The sequence below is a fragment of the Salmo salar genome, chromosome ssa03 (assembly GCF_905237065.1).
Source record: "Salmo salar chromosome ssa03, Ssal_v3.1, whole genome shotgun sequence".
Classification (NCBI taxonomy): Eukaryota; Metazoa; Chordata; class Actinopteri; order Salmoniformes; family Salmonidae; genus Salmo; species Salmo salar.
The window spans coordinates 90146219-90164970 of NC_059444.1; the positions used below are offsets into that span (position 1 = coordinate 90146219).

Below are 18752 nucleotides of genomic sequence, written 5' to 3' on the forward strand. Positions count from 1 at the left end.
CAAAATGGTGATGATTTAACAAGCGCATTCGCGAAAAAAGAACTGTCGTTGCACCAATGTTCCTAACCATAAACATCAATGCCTTTCTTAAAATCAATACACAAGTATATTTTTTAAACCTGCATATTTAGTTAAAAGAAATGCATGTTAGCAGGCAATATTAACGAGGGAAATTGTGTCACTTCTCTTGAGTTCTGCAAGGAGAGTCAGGGTATATGCAGCAGTTTGGGCTGCCTGGCTCGTTGCGAACTGTGTTTCTTCCTAACAAAGACCCTAATTAATTTGCCAGAATTTTACATAATTATGACATAACATTGAAGGTTGTGCAATGTAACAGCAATATTTAGACTTAGGGATGCCACCCGCTCGATAAAATACGGAACGGTTCCGTATTTCACTGAAAGAATAAAACATTTTCTATTCGAACCGAGTTTCCGGATTTGACCATATTAATGACCTAAGTCTAAATCTGTGTGTTAATTAGATTATAATTAAGTCTATGATTTGATATTTGATAGAGCAGTCTGACTGAGCGATGGTAGGCAGCAGCAGGCTCGTAAGCATTCATTCAAACAGCACTTTACTGGTTTGCCAACAGCTCTTAGCAATGCTGGGATGCACAGCGCTGTTTATTACTTCAAGCCTATCAACTCCCGAGATTAGGCTGGCAATACTAAAGTGCCAATAAGAACATCCAATAGTCAAAGGTATATGAAATACAAATGGTATAGAAAGAAATAGGAACCACCAGCTTTCATATCTTCTCATGTTCTGAGCAAGGAACTTAAACGTTAGCTTTTTTACATGGCAAATATTGCACTTTTACTTTCTTCTCCAACACCGTGTTTTTGCATTATTTAAACCAAATTGAACGTGTTTCATTATTTATTTGAGGCTAAATTGATTTTATTGATGTATTATATTAAGTTAAAATAAGTGTTCATTCAGTATTGTTGTAATTGTCATTATTACAAAAATATATATAAAAAAAAAAAAAAAATTGAACGCCCGATTCATCGGTATGGGCTTTTTTTGGTCTTCCAATAATCAGTATCGGCGTTGAAAAATCATAAAATCGGTCGACCTCTTGCTTGTCTGATCTAAATTGATATTATTTTATGATGATACCATCCATCTTTTCATTTTTGTCAAATGGCTGTGTTGGTTGGTACTTTCTCCCTTTTAAAATTCTTTCTAAATCAGAAAATTGACAATTCAATGGATGTCAATCAACAAAGAAATAAGAATATGTTGAAGGCTATAGGTGCAGATGACTGAACAGCCCACTTATCTGTCTGTAGGTGTACTGACGAGAAGGCACACAAAGGTACGTACAATTGGTATTGGTTTGTCACATAATGTTATGCAGATCACATGTAGGCCATCATCACATTTGTATTAATGGTTTCTCTAAAACCTTCTAGCAGTAGTCATCTTCCTCCTCTCTGACCTCTTCAACGAAGATCCCAGAGGTCTCTACGTTATGGACAAGATGTGTGTATGAAAACCAGTCAAAAGCGAACAATGTTTTCATTCACATTTACAACAAAAACCAAGGTTTGAATACTGTCATGTGCACGTTTTGTTACTCATCTGTATAATTCATATTTTCGTTTTCACAGACTTCACCCTCCCTACAGAACAGGAAAGCTGTTCCATCTCCATGCACTGAAAACTCATTCTGGCTGTGGATACCAAGGTTATCAACACATTAACACGCCAGAGGATAAACTGATTGGACTTGGAGCTCTGCTGGGAGTTTACCATATTTAGATTTTTGAATTCTGCTTTTCCACTAAAATCATAAAACACAAAAATATGTTGTTATTGTTGTTGTTGTTGTTGTTGTTATGCATATTAATAATAATAGTGATGGGGTAAAAAAAAAAGAACCCAAAAAGGTTATTTGAGGAAGCATTAAGGGGGTTCTTTGAAGAACTTAGAGGTTCCCCCAGAGTTCAATTTGAGGAATCCCTAAAAGATATTCCAGGAAGCTTTTCTTTTTAGGGTGGAGGAGTGACCCCACAATGCTGCCTGCGTGGAAAACAAAGACTGGGTCATCTCTCTACAGACCTGACATTACTGTGACACAAACACAGGAAGTGACAGTGTGTGTGTTGGCCAGCAGGAGAGCCCAGTTAACCACCCCTTTAGGTCCAGGGAAGGGAAAGAGATATGTGGCAGCTGATAGACACGGACAAACTGACTTACAGTACAAACATTAAGACAAGCTTTGGCCAGCATTGAATAGCCCTTTAGGTCCAGGGACGGGCAGGACACAACATCCTGACAGCTGATAGGATACTACTCACCCATGTCCTTGGATCCCTGGCTCTCACTGGCTAGCTCTCCCATCCTCACCAGGGCATCAAAGTAGCCCTTAGCAGCAAACGTCACATCTGGGGACAGAGGAAGAACAGCATGAGATCAGGGTCAGAGGTAGAGAGGTGGAGGGTAACTCCGTAGCCTATAAAGCAGCACACACACACAGAAGTGGTCGGACGCATCCTCATGTGGAGAGAGAGGACGATGCTACAGTAGTAATGGTGTGTCATGTGGAGAGAGAGGACGATGCTACAGTAGTAATGGTGTGTGTCATGTAGAGAGAGAGGACGATGCTACAGTAGTAATGGTGTGTCATGTGGAGAGAGAGGACGATGCTACAGCAGTAATGGTGTGTGTCATGTAGAGAGAGAGGACGATGCTACAGCAGTAATGGTGTGTCATGTGGAGAGAGAGGACGATGCTACAGCAGTAATGGTGTGTGTCATGTGGAGAGAGAGGACGATGCTACAGCAGTAATGGTGTGTGTCATGTAGAGAGAGAGGACGATGCTACAGCAGTAATGGTGTGTGTCATGTGGAGAGAGAGGACGATGCTACAGCAGTAATGGTGTGTGTCATGTGGAGAGAGAGGACGATGCTACAGCAGTAATGGTGTGTGTCATGTGGAGAGAGAGGACGATGCTACAGCAGTAATGGTGTGTGTCATGTGGAGAGAGAGGACGATGCTACAGCAGTAATGGTGTGTGTCATGTGGAGAGAGAGGACGATGCTACAGCAGTAATGGTGTGTGTCATGTGGAGAGAGAGGACGATGCTACAGCAGTAATGGTGTGTGTCATGTGGAGAGAGAGGACGATGCTACAGCAGTAATGGTGTGTCATGTGGAGAGAGAGGACGATGCTACAGCAGTAATGGTGTGTCTCATGTGGAGAGAGAGGACGATGCTACAGCAGTAATGGTGTGTGTCATGTGGAGAGAGAGGACGATGCTACAGCAGTAATGGTGTGTGTCATGTGGAGAGAGAGGACGATGCTACAGTAGTAATGGTGTGTGTCATGTGGAGAGAGAGGACGATGCTACAGCAGTAATGGTGTGTCTCATGTGGAGAGAGAGGACGATGCTACAGCAGTAATGGTGTGTCTCATGTGGAGAGAGAGGACGATGCTACAGTAGTAATGGTGTGTGTCATGTGGAGAGAGAGGACGATGCTACAGCAGTAATGGTGTCTCATGTAGAGAGGACGATGCTACAGTAGTAATGGTGTGTCATGTGGAGAGAGAGGACGATGCTACGGTAGTAATGGTGTGTGTCATGTGGAGAGAGGACGATGCTACAGTAGTAATGGTGTGTCATATGGAGAGAGAGGACGATGCTACAGTAGTAATGGTGTGTGTCATGTGGAGAGAGAGGACGATGCTACAGTAGTAATGGTGTGTGTCATGTGGAGAGAGAGGACGATGCTACAGTAGTAATGGTGTGTGTCATGTGGAGAGAGAGGACGATGCTACAGCAGTAATGGTGTGTGTCATGTGGAGAGAGAGGACGATGCTACAGCAGTAATGGTGTGTGTCATGTGGAGAGAGAGGACGATGCTACAGCAGTAATGGTGTGTGTCATGTGGAGAGAGAGGACGATGCTACAGCAGTAATGGTGTGTGTCATGTAGAGAGAGGACGATGCTACAGTAGTAATGGTGTGTGTCATGTGGAGAGAGAGGACGATGCTACAGTAGTAATGGTGTGTGTCATGTGGAGAGAGGACGATGCTACAGTAGTAATGGTGTGTGTCATGTGGAGAGAGAGGACGATGCTACAGTAGTAATGGTGTGTGTCATGTGGAGAGAGAGGACGATGCTACAGCAGTAATGGTGTGTCATGTAGAGAGAGAGGACGATGCTACAGTAGTAATGGTGTGTCATGTAGAGAGAGAGGACGATGCTACAGTAGTAATGGTGTGTGTCATGTGGAGAGAGGACGATGCTACAGTAGTAATGGTGTGTCATGTGGAGAGAGAGGACGATGCTACAGTAGTAATGGTGTGTCATGTCGCTCCTGGGCGGCTGCAGGCACAGGCCCCATCTGTCACACATATTGGTGGATAATTCACCTCCTAACCAAACCAGCTCTACTGCCAGCCATCACTACTGACTGGTAATTATTACTTTCTCATCTAACACAGCTAGATTGATGGGCAGTTCACCATCCTCCCAGATTGCTGTTGTCACTCACTGGGGACAGGCAGAAAGGAAGTAGCTAGCTGGATCCTGAACAACTCATTATCGCCTGTCTAGTGCAGCTAGCCGGATCCTGAACCAACGTGTTATTATGGCCTGTCTAGTGCAGCTAGCTGGATCCTGAACAACGTGTTATTATGGCCTGTCTAGTGCAGCTAGCTGGATCCTGAACAACGTGTTATTATGGCCTGTCTAGTGCAGCTAGCTGGATCCTGAACAACGTGTTATTATGGCCTGTCTAGTGCAGCTAGCTGGATCCTGAACAACGTGTTATTATGGCCTGTCTAGTGCAGCTAGCCGGATCCTGAACAACGTGTTATTATGGCCTGTCTAGTGCAGCTAGCTGGATCCTGAACAACGTGTTATTATGGCCTGTCTAGTGCAGCTAGCTGGATTCAACCTAGACCAGACCTGCTGCTGTGGCTGTCAACATTCACAGGGGACTGACAGGCTGTGAGAAGTGAGAAGCAGAGTGGGCCAGAGGCAGACACCACTGCTGCCTGGCAACCTGCCGCTCCCCAAGCAGCCAGACAGAAGCAGTGGCCAACTCTGGCCCGAGTCTGACTGAACATGAACAAACCAGCCCACTATCCATCATCACTGACAGTGGACAAGCAGACTGACTGACTGACTGGCAGCAGCGGTGGCTAACTGTGACCCGCCTGTACAACTCCTCACTTGTCATATCCAGCCCAGCACAGCTGGTAGGGGAATCTGGGTTCAGATGGCTATTGTTCTGGATTGGAAGACTTGTTCCAGCCTGCCTTGTGTAAGAGCTGGAGCAGTGGTTTGTATTAGCTGTATTGATTGACAGTAGAATGGAGATAAGATGAGGATTGAGTAGGTTTGTTTCATCTCTAAAGGTGATTGATCAGTAACTGGTCTTTTCTAGTTTAAAGACCCCATGTAGTCTTTTCATTAGATTTTTGAATCATCACTGTATGTCTAATAAATCTGTTTATTTCATGACAATAACAAATATATATGTAATACTTTATTTCCTTGAGCCTCCTTTTGCCATTGAAATGCTCAGTCTGATTATGTCGGCGTGTTGATATAAATGTAATGAAGAGGGACAGACAGGACCACCGTAATGAAGAGGGACAGACAGGACCACCGTAATGAAGAGGGACAGACAGGACCACCGTAATGAAGAGGGACAGACAGGACCACCGTAATGAAGAGGGACAGACAGGACCACCGTAATGAAGAGGGACAGACAGGACCACCGTAATGAAGAGGGACAGACAGGACCACCGTAATGAAGAGGGACAGACAGGACCACCGTAATGAAGAGGGACAGACAGGACCACCGTAATGAAGAGGGACAGACCAGAGGATTAGGGTCTATGACTGGGCAGCAGACAGCGGGTGGGGGAGAGAAGGGTCAGACAGGGTAGTGATCCACCACTTCCTAGCTACCTTAGCATAGAGAGGACACCATCTACCTCAGGGTTAGGACACAACTCCCTTGACATGCAGAATTCCAAATGGACTCCTATATCCCCAGCCAACAGAAGAGTCCTTTCCAGGGGGTGAACTTGTACATCAAGCTACCTCACATTACAAAAACAAGACAGACTCCTGCCCTATGGGCCGTTGAGGCTCAGACTAAAGCTTTGTTACTTACTACTGACGAACACAACCATATGGATTTACAGCATGTGTCCACCCACGCCCCCTCCTCTTCACTCGCCTCTTAATGGCCTAACTGGCCTGGGCCAATCCTCCAGGTCTCCCTGTTAGACCTGTCCAGCCTGCCAGGAACAGATAAACTGGCCTGGGCCAATCCTCCAGGTCTCCCTGTTAGACCTGTCCAGCCTGCCAGGAACAGATAAACTGGCCTGGGGTGAGGGGTCAGAGACCAACCAGTCAGAGGAGAAGCTACATCCCCTTGACCCACCAACCCACTGCAGAGGGCAGACTCCTTCATGGATTATTAACCCACTGCAGAGGGCAGACTCCTTCATGGATTATTATCCCACTGCAGAGGGCAGACTCCTTCATGGATTATTATCTCACTGCAGAGGGCAGACTCCTTCATGGATTATTATCCCACTGCAGAGGGCAGACTCCTTCATGGATTATTATCCCACTGCAGAGGGCAGACTCCTTCATGGATTATTAACCCACTGCAGAGGGCAGACTCCTTCATGGATTATTATCCCACTGCAGAGGGCAGACTCCTTCATGGATTATTAACCCACTGCAGAGGGCAGACTCCTTCATGGATTATTAACCCACTGCAGAGGGCAGACTCCTTCATGGATTATTATCCCACTGCAGAGGGCAGACTCATTCATGGATTATTATCCCACTGCAGAGGGCAGACTCCTTCATGGATTATTATCTCACTGCAGAGGGCAGACTCCTCCATGGATTATTATCCCACTGCAGAGGGCAGACTCTTCATGGATTATTATCCCACTGCAGACTCCTTCATGGATTATTATCCCACTGCAGAGGACAGACTCCTTCATGGATTATTAACCCACTGCAGAGGGCAGACTCCTTCATGGATTATTAACCCACTGCAGAGGGCAGACTCCTTCATGGATTATTATCCCACTGCAAAGGGCAGACTCTTCATGGATTATTATCCCACTGCAGACTCCTTCATGGATTATTATCCCACTGCAGAGGGCAGACTCCTTCATGGATTATTAACCCACTGCAGAGGGCAGACTCCTTCATGGATTATTAACCCACTGCAGAGGGCAGACTCCTTCATGGATTATTAACCCACTGCAGAGGGCAGACTCTTCATGGATTATTATCCCACTGCAGACTCCTTCATGGATTATTATCCCACTGCAGAGGGCAGACTCTTCATGGATTATTATCCCACTGCAGACTCCTTCATGGATTATTATCCCACTGCAGAGGGCAGACTCCTTCATGGATTATTAACCCACTGCAGAGGGCAGACTCCTTCATGGATTATTAACCCACTGCAGAGGGCAGACTCCTTCATGGATTATTAACCCACTGCAGAGGGCAGACTCCTTCATGGATTATTATCCCACTGCAGAGGGCAGACTCCTTCATGGATTATTATCCCACTGCAGAGGGCAGACTCCTTCATGGATTATTATCTCACTGCAGAGGGCAGACTCCTTCATGGATTATTATCCCACTGCAGAGGGCAGACTCCTTCATGGATTATTAACCCACTGCAGAGGGCAGACTCCTTCATGGATTATTATCCCACTGCAGAGGGCAGACTCATTCATGGATTATTATCCCACTGCAGAGGGCAGACTCATTCATGGATTATTATCCCACTGCAGAGGGCAGACTCCTTCATGGATTATTATCTCACTGCAGAGGGCAGACTCCTCCATGGATTATTATCCCACTGCAGAGGGCAGACTCTTCATGGATTATTATCCCACTGCAGACTCCTTCATGGATTATTATCCCACTGCAGAGGACAGACTCCTTCATGGATTATTAACCCACTGCAGAGGGCAGACTCCTTCATGGATTATTAACCCACTGCAGAGGGCAGACTCCTTCATGGATTATTATCCCACTGCAGAGGGCAGACTCTTCATGGATTATTATCCCACTGCAGACTCCTTCATGGATTATTATCCCACTGCAGAGGGCAGACTCCTTCATGGATTATTAACCCACTGCAGAGGGCAGACTCTTCATGGATTATTATCCCACTGCAGACTCCTTCATGGATTATTATCCCACTGCAGAGGGCAGACTCCTTCATGGATTATTATCCCACTGCAGAGGGCAGACTCCTTCATGGATTATTATCCCACTGCAGAGGGCAGACTCTTCATGGATTATTATCCCACTGCAGACTCCTTCATGGATTATTATCCCACTGCAGACTCCTTCATGGATTATTATCCCACTGCAGACTCCTTCATGGATTATTATCCCACTGCAGAGGGCAGGGTAGCCTAGTGGTTAGAGCGTTGGACTAGTAACCAAAAGGTTGCAAGTTCAAACCCCAGAGTTGACAAGGTACATATGTTGTTCTGCCCCTGAACAGGCATTTAACCCACTGTTCCTAGGCTGTCATTGAAAATAAGATAAGACTCCTTCATGGATTATTAACCCACTGCAGAGGGCAGACTCCTTCATGGATTATTATCCCACTGCAGAGGACAGACTCCTTCATGGATTATTAACCCACTGCAGAGGGCAGACTCCTTCATGGATTATTAACCCACTGCAGAGGGCAGACTCCTTCATGGATTATTAACCCACTGCAGAGGGCAGACTCCTTCATGGATTATTAACCCACTGCAGAGGGCAGACTCCTTCATGGATTATTAACCCACTGCAGAGGGCAGACTCCTTCATGGATTATTAACCCACTGCAGAGGGCAGACTCCTTCATGGATTATTAACCCACTGCAGAGGGCAGACTCCTTCATGGATTATTATCTCACCAAGTTATCTGGATATATCCAGTGTTGAGGAGACAGTGATAGACTCTTCTGTCAGATAATGTGTTCTTGTGTCAGTGGTGTGTATTGAGGTGTTGACAGACCTGACCTACAGTACAAAGTGAGAGATATCTGAGCAAGTTAGGTTCAACTACATTCTGTCCTCTGTGTGGTAAGGCCATCTGTACTCGTCTGCTCTCCAAAACTTCTTTAGTAAAACCAAGGAGTGAGCAAACACACACACACACACTTCCATTGTCTTTCAGATCTTTTATAGTGAACTGTCTATCACTCCAGAGGTACACAGTGCTCCATCTCTGCTCTGATTAGGACCCAGCTGTTGATTTTACTGTTGCTTTGCTCTGAAACAACACCCTATTCCCTCCGGTCTAAAGTAGTGCACTATGCAGGGAATAGGATACCATTTGGGAAACACCCTCCCTCCTGAGGCTGTGCCAGGGGCTGCAGACCAGATGATAAGACTGGCTGTGTGACTGCTACGGTGTCAGGATGACAGCCATATCAGTGTGGATGACGGATCACCACCTCAATCTGAACCTCAGCAAGACGGAGCTGCTCTTCCTCCCGGGGAAGGACTGCCTGCTCCATGATCTCGCCATCACGGTTGACAACTCCATTGTGTCCTCCTCCCAGAGTGCTAAGAACCTTGGCGTGACCCTGGACAACACCCTGTTGTTCTCCACTAACATCAAGGCGGTGACCCGATCCTGTAGGTTCATGCTCTACAACATTCGCAGAGTACGACCCTGCCTCACACAGGAAGCGGCGCAGGTCCTAATCCATCACTTGTCATCTCCCGTCTGGATTACTGCAACTCGCTGTTGGCTGGGCTCCCTGCCTGTGCCATTAAACCCCTACAACTCATCCAGAACGCCGCAGCCCGTCTGGTGTTCAACCTTCCCAAGTTCTCTCACGTCACCCCGCTCCTCCGCTCTCTCCGCTGGCTTCCAGTTGAAGCTCGCATCCGCTACAAGACCATGGTGCTTGCCTACGGAGCTGTGAGGGGAACGGCACCTCCGTACCTTCAGGCTCTGATCAGGCCCTACACCCAAACAAGGGCACTGCGTTCATCCACCTCTGGCCTGCTGGCCCCCCTACCTCTGAGGAAGCACAGTTCCCGCTCAGCCCAGTCAAAACTGTTCGCTGCTCTGGCACCCCAATGGTGGAACAAGCTCCCTCACGACGCCAGGACAGCGGAGTCAATCACCACCTTCCGGAGACACCTGAAACCCCACCTCTTCAAGGAATACCTAGGATAGGATAAAGTAATCCTTCTAACCCCCCCCCCCCCACCCCCCTTAAAGGACTTAGATGTACTATTGTAAAGTGGTTGTTCCACTGGATATCATAAGGTGAATGTACCAATTTGTAAGTCGCTCTGGATAAGAGCGTCTGCTAAATGACTTAAATGTAAATGTAAATATCATCTCTTTCTTTAAATGAGACAGCACAAAGGAGACTGGGAGGAGGAGGCTGGTGACTGGCTGCCTAGACCTGGAGAGGAGAGGGAGAGGAGTGGGAGGAGAGGAGAGGAGAGAGAGAGCAGAGGCTGGTGACTGGCTGCCTAGACCTGGAGAGGAGAGAAGAGAGGAGAGGGAGAGGAGAGGAGAGAGAGAGAGCAGGAGAAAGAGAGAGCGAGGTGAAGAACAGACGACAAACAGAGGAGAGAGGAGAATAACAGGCCACAGAAACAGATTAGAGGAGAGGAAGAATAGAACACTCACTGGATAGGGCCTTCTCATAGCTCTTCCCCATGGCAACGAAGTTCCGCAAGCAGGGGTTGAACTGTTCCATGATGGACTGAAAGAGAGAGAAGGGAGGGGAGTTTGTTAGAGGAGAAACAGACAATAGCAGTAGAACTGACATACTACTAGAGTGGCCATAAATACACACACACACACACACACACACACACACGTGCGCTTGCCCACACACATAATAAACAATCGTAGGGACACAGCACTTCTCAATTTCTAGAATAACCATGTTGAATCAATAGTCCACCTACAGTGCTTTTCAGCATGTTCTGTTATCAATGACTGTAGCAGGGGAGGAGAGGAATATGGAGGGAGGGAGGGAGGGAGGGGTGCCATTGATTATGTAGGTGGAATGAGAGAGAGAGACTGCAGAGGACTGAAATAATGCTGTGGTCTTTCTGCATAGTATTACATGGAAAGCACAGTGGAGGCTGCAGAGAGGAGGACAGTTGGAATGGAGTAAATGGGGTGGCATCAAACAAATGCAATACCATTCCACTCATTCAACTCCAGCCATTACAACAAGCCCATCCTCCCCAATTAAGATGCCACCAACCTCCTGTGATGGAAACAGAGGTGTGTGTGGATAAGGAATAACAACGTACACTATATATACAGAATAACATGCCCAGTCTTCTCTCTACAATGACAATGCAACCATTACTATAAACACGGAACAGGCTTGACATCTCCCATCCACACCTTCTCCTTCCTCTTCCTCCCTCTCATCCTCCTTCCAGGGTTTCTTCCAATTAGTCTAGTCCCAGTCTGACAGGTGTGTAAAGGCAGCTACTCCAAGCAGTCCCCCTGCTTCCTCAGTCCCTGTCCATACTGCTGGCAGGTCCATAGTACTGTACCTTACTCCGCTGTAGTTATCCAATTATAATACCCTGCAATGGTAACAATGTGTTCTAGGGTGAAAAATCCTTCAGTATCTGCACTCCATTATGTGTAAACCACTACAGTTTGGAAAGTCATTTGTGATTCCCTACATCACTGTGTAGCCTGTTAAACCAAGGTCAGTGCAGTCGCTCTTCAGGTCCACTAACTCCCTCCCTAGACACTGATTGGCTGACACCAGTTCCCTGGGCACTGATTGGCTGACACCAGAGGTTACCTTCCTGGTTCTGCCAACCTTTCTGAACGTTCAGTAAAACAGGGTCTGGCCCTGAGGGGAACGGACTGGAGGAGAGAGTCTTAGCGGGACGGAGCAAAACAGTGCACAGGGCCAGGAGTGGTGGCTCAGCGTTATCAGCATATGCAGCAAACAGACGCGCGCGCGCACGCACACACACACACACACACACACACGCACACGCACACGCACACAGTGAATATCAATCTAACCGATATTATAATGCCTTTTTTCACAAAGTGCTTATACAGAACACATGAAGTAGATGAGATGGGAAGATAACTACTGCTGCTACTGAAACACAGCCCTGCCTGAGAGCACTAGATCTAACAGTACGGCAAACAGCCATCTTCACAGGTAGATGAAGGTTGATGTATTCAATGCAAAGGAGAGCTAGAGGCAGGCTTAGATATTTTCCATGTAAGCAGGGAATGATAATTGTCTCAGGTAGACAGAGACATCTAGATGTTACAGTAAGGATCCTCCTCACAGGTAGACAGAGACATCTAGATGTTACAGTAAGGATCCTCCTCACAGGTAGACAGAGACATCTAGATGTTACAGTAAGGATCCTCCTCACAGATAGACAGAGACATCTAGATGTTACAGTAAGGTAAAGGATCCTCCTCACAGGTAGACCAAGGTTGATACTCTATATTGTTATTCCATGCAAGCAGGGAATTATAATGCTGCAGGTAGAACACAGATGGAATTATAATGGTGCAGGTAGAACCCAGAGATGGAATTATAATGGTGCAGGTAGAACACAGATGGAATTATAATGGTGCAGGTAGAACACAGAGATGGAATTATAATACTGCAAGTAGAACACAGAGATTGAATTAAACTGAACAAAAATATAAAACGCAACATGCAACAATTTCACAATATATATTTCTGAGTTAAAGTTCATATAAAGGATATCAGTAAATTGAAATAACTTCATTAGGCCCTAATCTATGGATTCCACATGACTGAGAATACAGACATGCATCTCTTGGTCACAGATACCTTTTAAAAAAGCAGGGGCGTGGATCAGAAAACCAGTCAGTATCTGGTGTGACTACGATTTGCCTTATTCAGCGCGACTCATCTCCTTTGCATAGAGTTGATTGTGGCCTGTGGAATTTTGTCCCACTCCTCTTCAATGACTGTGCGAAGTTGCATGATATTGGCAGGAACTGAAAGAAAGACACCAAAAGAAAGATGCCCAGGGTCCCTGCTCATCTGCGTGAACGTGCCTTAGGCATACTGCAAGGAGGCATGAGGACTGCAGATGTGGCCAGGGCAAAAAATTGCTATGTCCGTACTATGAGACACCTAAGACAGCACTACAGGGAGACAGGATGGACAGCTGATCGTCCTCGCAGTGGCAGACCACATGTAACAACACCTGCACAGGATCGGTACATCCGAACATCACACCTGCAGGACAGGTACAGGATGGCAACAACAACTGACAGAGTTACACCAGGAACGCACAATCCCTCCATCAGTGCTCAGACTGTCCACAATAGGCTGAGAGAGGCTGGACTGAGGACTTGTAGGCCTGTTGTAAGGCAGGTCCTCACCAGACATCACCGGCAACAACGTCGCCTATGGGCACAAACCCACCGTCGCTGGACCAGACAGGACTGGCAAAAAGTGCTGTTCACTGACGAGTCGCGGTTTTGTCTCACCAGACGTGATGGTCGGATTCGCGTTTATCGTCGAAGGAATGAGCGTTACACCGAGGCCTGTACTCTGGAGCGGGATCGATTTGTCATGGTCTGGGGCGGTCTGGGGCATCATCGGACTGAGCTTGTTGTCATTGCAGGCAATCTCAACGCTGTGCGTTACAGGGAAGACATCCTCCTCCCTGATGTGGTACCCTTCCTGCAGGCTCATCCTGACATGACCCTCCAGCATGACAATGCCACCAGCCATACTGCTCGTTCTGTGTGTGATTTCCTGCAAGACAGGAATGTCAGTGTTCTGCCATGGCCAGCGAAGAGCCCGGATCTCAATCCCATTGAGCTTGTCTGGGAACTGTTGGATCGGAGGGTGAGGGCTAGGGCCATTCCCCCCAGAAATGTCTGGGAACTTGCAGGTGCCTTGGTGGAAGAGTGGGGTAACATCTCACAGCAAGAACTGGCAAATCTGGTTCAGTCCATGAGAAGGAGATGCACTGCAGTACTTAATGCAGCTGGTGGCCACACCAGATACTGACTGTTACTTTTGATTTTGACCCCCCCTTTGTTCAGGGACACATTATTCCATTTCTGTTAGTCACATGTCTGTGGAACTTGCTCAGTTGATGTCTCAGTTGTTGAATCTTATGTTCATACAAATATTTACACATGTTAAGTTTGCTGGAAATAAACGCAGTTGACAGTTGAGAGGACGGTTCTTTTTTTGCTGAGTTTACAATGACATGAAAATAAGTGATTCCAGTACATTGCCACCAGCTGATTATGACCTGGGGAAATCACCTCACAATCACAACTGACATGTAAAACAACGTACTCCTGTCCCTCCAAATGACTGACACACACATGTAGTGATACACACAGTTCCCTCTGAGGAAGATAAACCACAACACTCCCCACAGGGGACCTGCTCATGTTGATTCCTCTCTCCCCCTTTTCTCTCTCGGTCTCGGTCCCCTTTCGGTCTCGGTCCCCTTTCGGTCTCGGTCCCCTTTCGGTCTCGGTTCTTATGTAAGGCATTGACAGGGGATCTGACACACACACAGCTTTGTAAACAGTGGTAGAGTGTTGTTGACTGGTAGGATGACTACATAAAGCAGAGTCCAGTACAGTCCAGCACAGCAGAGTCCACTACAGTCCAGCACAGCAGAGTCCACTACAGTCACAGCAGAGCAGCAGTATTGCATGCTGGCTCCCACAGAGACACACACATGCTCCTAGAGAGAAGGCATAGTCTCCCTTAACCCCCCGTCTCCCCTACCCCCCGTCTCCCCTACCCCCCCGTCTCCCCTACCCCCCCAACCCCGTCTCCCCACCCCCCTGTTTCCCCCACCCCCGTCTCCCTTACCCCCGCGTCTCCCCTACCCCCCCGTCTCCCCTACCACCATTTCCTGCTGTACTGTGTAAAATAATAAAGACAGGATTCAGATCTCCTTAAAAAACATCCACTAAAGCGTCCTGACATGATTGACAGAGACACAGGTGGCCAACCAACTCCTGACCCCGACACAATACCATAAGTACATAATAACGGGGTTGAGAATGTCAACATGGCTGTGTGACAGCTGGGGGCTTTGAGTGTGTCTGGTGGTCCAGTCAAACTAGACTCTCAGAGTTCAGAACAACAACAGTGGTAGTTTACACTAAGTCTCAGCCTACACTGATCTGATGATCTAACATACCACACATATTACATTACTTCCATGTAAGAAACACTTTGAAAAGTCTTCCTCTCTCTCACTCCATTCTCTCTCTCTCCTTGTTGTGTGAGCTAATTGGAAAATGGGGCTGAGGGGCACTGAGAAGGAAGTGTGTGTGTCAGGGTTATTCCTGAGTCTACAGGAGCAGGTCATACTACTCTGTGCTACATCAACAGCTCCAATTCAGTCACATACAGGAAGCAAGAGAACACACACCACTACAGTAAAGACAGGAAGCAAGAGAACACACCCTACTACAGTAAAGACAGGACACACCCCACTACAGTAAAGACAGGACACACCCCACTACAGTAAAGACAGGAAGACAGAGAACACACACCACTACAGTAAAGACAGGAAGACAGAGAACACACCCCACTACAGTAAAGACAGGAAGACAGAGAACACACCCCACTACAGTAAAGACAGAGAACACACCCCACTACAGTAAAGACAGAGAACACACACCACTACAGTAAAGACAGAACACACACCACTACAGTAAAGACAGAGAACACACACCACTACAGTAAAGACAGAACACACCCCACTACAGTAAAGACAGGAAGACAGAACACACCCCACTACAGTAAAGACAGAACACACACCACTACAGTAAAGACAGAACACACCCCACTACAGTAAAGACAGAGAACACACACCACTACAGTGAAGACAGAGAACACACCCCACTACAGTGAAGACAGAGAACACACCCCACTACAGTAAAGACAGAGAACACACCCCACTACAGTAAAGACAGAACACACCCCACTACAGTAAAGACAGGAAGACAGAGAACACACCCCACTACAGTAAAGACAGGAAGACAGAGAACACACCCCACTACAGTAAAGACAGAACACACCCCACTACAGTAAAGACAGGAAGACAGAACACACCCCACTACAGTAAAGACAGGAAGACAGAACACACACCACTACAGTAGCAGAAGACAGAACACACACCACTACAGTAAAGACGAGCAGAGAACACACACCACTACAGTAAAGACGGAGAACACACACCACTACAGTAAAGACAGGACACACCCCACTACAGTAAAGACGGCAGAACACACCCCACTACAGTAAAGACAGAACACACACCACTACAGTAAAGACAGAACACACACCACTACAGTAAAGACAGAACACACACCACTACAGTAAAGACAGAGAACACACACCACTACAGTAAAGACAGAACACACACCACTACAGTAAAGACAGAGAACACACACCACTACAGTAAAGACAGAACACACACCACTACAGTAAAGACAGGAAGACAGAGAACACACCCCACTACAGTAAAGACAGGAAGACAGAACACACCCCACTACAGTAAAGACAGGAAGACAGAACACACCCCACTACAGTAAAGACAGGAAGACAGAGAACACACCCCACTACAGTAAAGACAGAGAACACACCCCACTACAGTAAAGACAGGAAGACAGGAACACACCCACTACAGTAAAGACAGGGACAGAGAACACACACCACTACAGTAAAGACAGAACACACACCACTACAGTAAAGACAGAAAACACACCACTACAGTAAAGACAGGAAGACAGAGAACACACACCACTACAGTAAAGACAGGAAGACAGAGAACACACCCCACTACAGTAAAGACAGAACACACACCACTACAGTAAAGACAGAACACACACCACTACAGTAAAGACAGGAAGACAGAACACACCCCACTACAGTAAAGACAGGAAGACAGAGAACACACCCCACTACAGTAAAGACAGGAAGACAGAGAACACACACCACTACAGTAAAGACAGAACACACACCACTACAGTAAAGACAGGAAGACAGAGAACACACCCCACTACAGTAAAGACAGGACACACCCCACTACAGTAAAGACAGGAAGACAGAACACACCCCACTACAGTAAAGACAGGAAGACAGAGAACACACCCCACTACAGTAAAGACAGAGAACACACCCCACTACAGTAAAGACAGAACACACACCACTACAGTAAAGACAGAACACACACCACTACAGTAAAGACAGAACACACACCACTACAGTAAAGACAGGAACAGAACACACACCACTACAGTAAAGACAGAGAACACACACCACTACAGTAAAGACAGGAAGACAGAGAACACACCCCACTACAGTAAAGACAGAACACACACCACTACAGTAAAGACAGAACACACACCACTACAGTAAAGACAGAACACACACCACTACAGTAAAGACAGGAAGACAGAGAACACACCCCACTACAGTAAAGACAGAACACACACCACTACAGTAAAGACAGAACACACCCCACTACAGTAAAGACAGAACACACCCCACTACAGTAAAGACAGGAAGACAAGAACACACCCCACTACAGTAAAGACAGAACACACCCCACTACAGTAAAGACAGGAAGACAGAACACACCCCACTACAGTAAAGACAGGAAGACAGAACACACACACCACTACAGTAAAGACAGGAAGACAGAACACACACACACCACTACAGTAAAGACAGAACACACACCACTACAGTAAAGACAGGAAGACAGAGAACACACACCCCACTACAGTAAAGACAGGAAGACAGAACACACACACCACTACAGTAAAGACAGGAAGACAGAAAACACACACACCACTACAGTAAAGACAGGAAGACAGAGAACACACACACCACTACAGTAAAGACAGAGAACACACACACCACTACAGTAAAGACAGAACACACACACCACTACAGTAAAGACAGGAAGACAGAGAGGAAGAAGAACACCAGAATAGTGTAAAGGAAATCAGGCTACAGTAGGTGTTCTCCTTCATACAAAGACTTGTTGGTACCTCTGGCTCTCCTCCCTCTCCTGGCTGATCTGATTAACAGACTAGCTGTACGGTTATCATTATCTCCATGTCCTCTCCAGTCCCCATACATTCCTCTGTGATGACATAACAGTTCTGCTGTAGTCACAGTATGATGTCTGTTAATCACACACACACACACACACACACACACACACACACACACACACACACACACACACACACACACACACACACACACACACCATCAATCCGTGGTTTGAGTGCTTCTTGTGAACCAATGAGAGAATGTTAAAAAATAGAAACCAAAAAAAAAAGAAACATTTTGCTTTTCTTGAGAAATAAAGTATAAGTCAGACCACTAAAGAAATGCTAAATTAACTACTGATCACAGAGTGGGTGAATACAGGAGGATGGAGTCATTAACTACTGATCACAGAGTGAGGTGAATACAGGAGGATACATCATGTAATAGTCATTCTACTGATCACAGAGTGGGTGAATACAGGAGGATGGAGTCATTAACTACTGATCACAGAGTGGGTGAATACAGGAGGATGGAGTCATTAACTACTAATCAGAGTTAGATGAACATCCCACAGGTACAAAGAGTCATTTCTCTTTCAGACCCTGACCTCATTTTGTCTGGTTCCTTTCCATTGGGAGGTATGTATTTTGTCTGGTTCCTTTCCA

At 46.5% G+C, this 18752-nt stretch overlaps 1 protein-coding gene across 4 annotated transcripts in view; it reads right to left on the minus strand.

Moving 5' to 3' along the window:
• Positions 1-18752, minus strand: part of LOC106601470 (brain-specific angiogenesis inhibitor 1-associated protein 2) — a 134310-nt gene that overhangs the window by 89801 nt on the left and 25757 nt on the right. For all 4 annotated transcript variants that reach the window (XM_045715756.1, XM_045715758.1, XM_045715755.1 and 1 more), the window contains exons 2-3: positions 10677-10752; positions 2313-2399 (exon numbers count right to left, since the gene is read on the minus strand). In XM_045715756.1, the coding sequence (XP_045571712.1) occupies positions 2313-2399; positions 10677-10752 (163 nt within the window). The remainder of the gene's footprint in view (positions 1-2312; positions 2400-10676; positions 10753-18752) is intronic.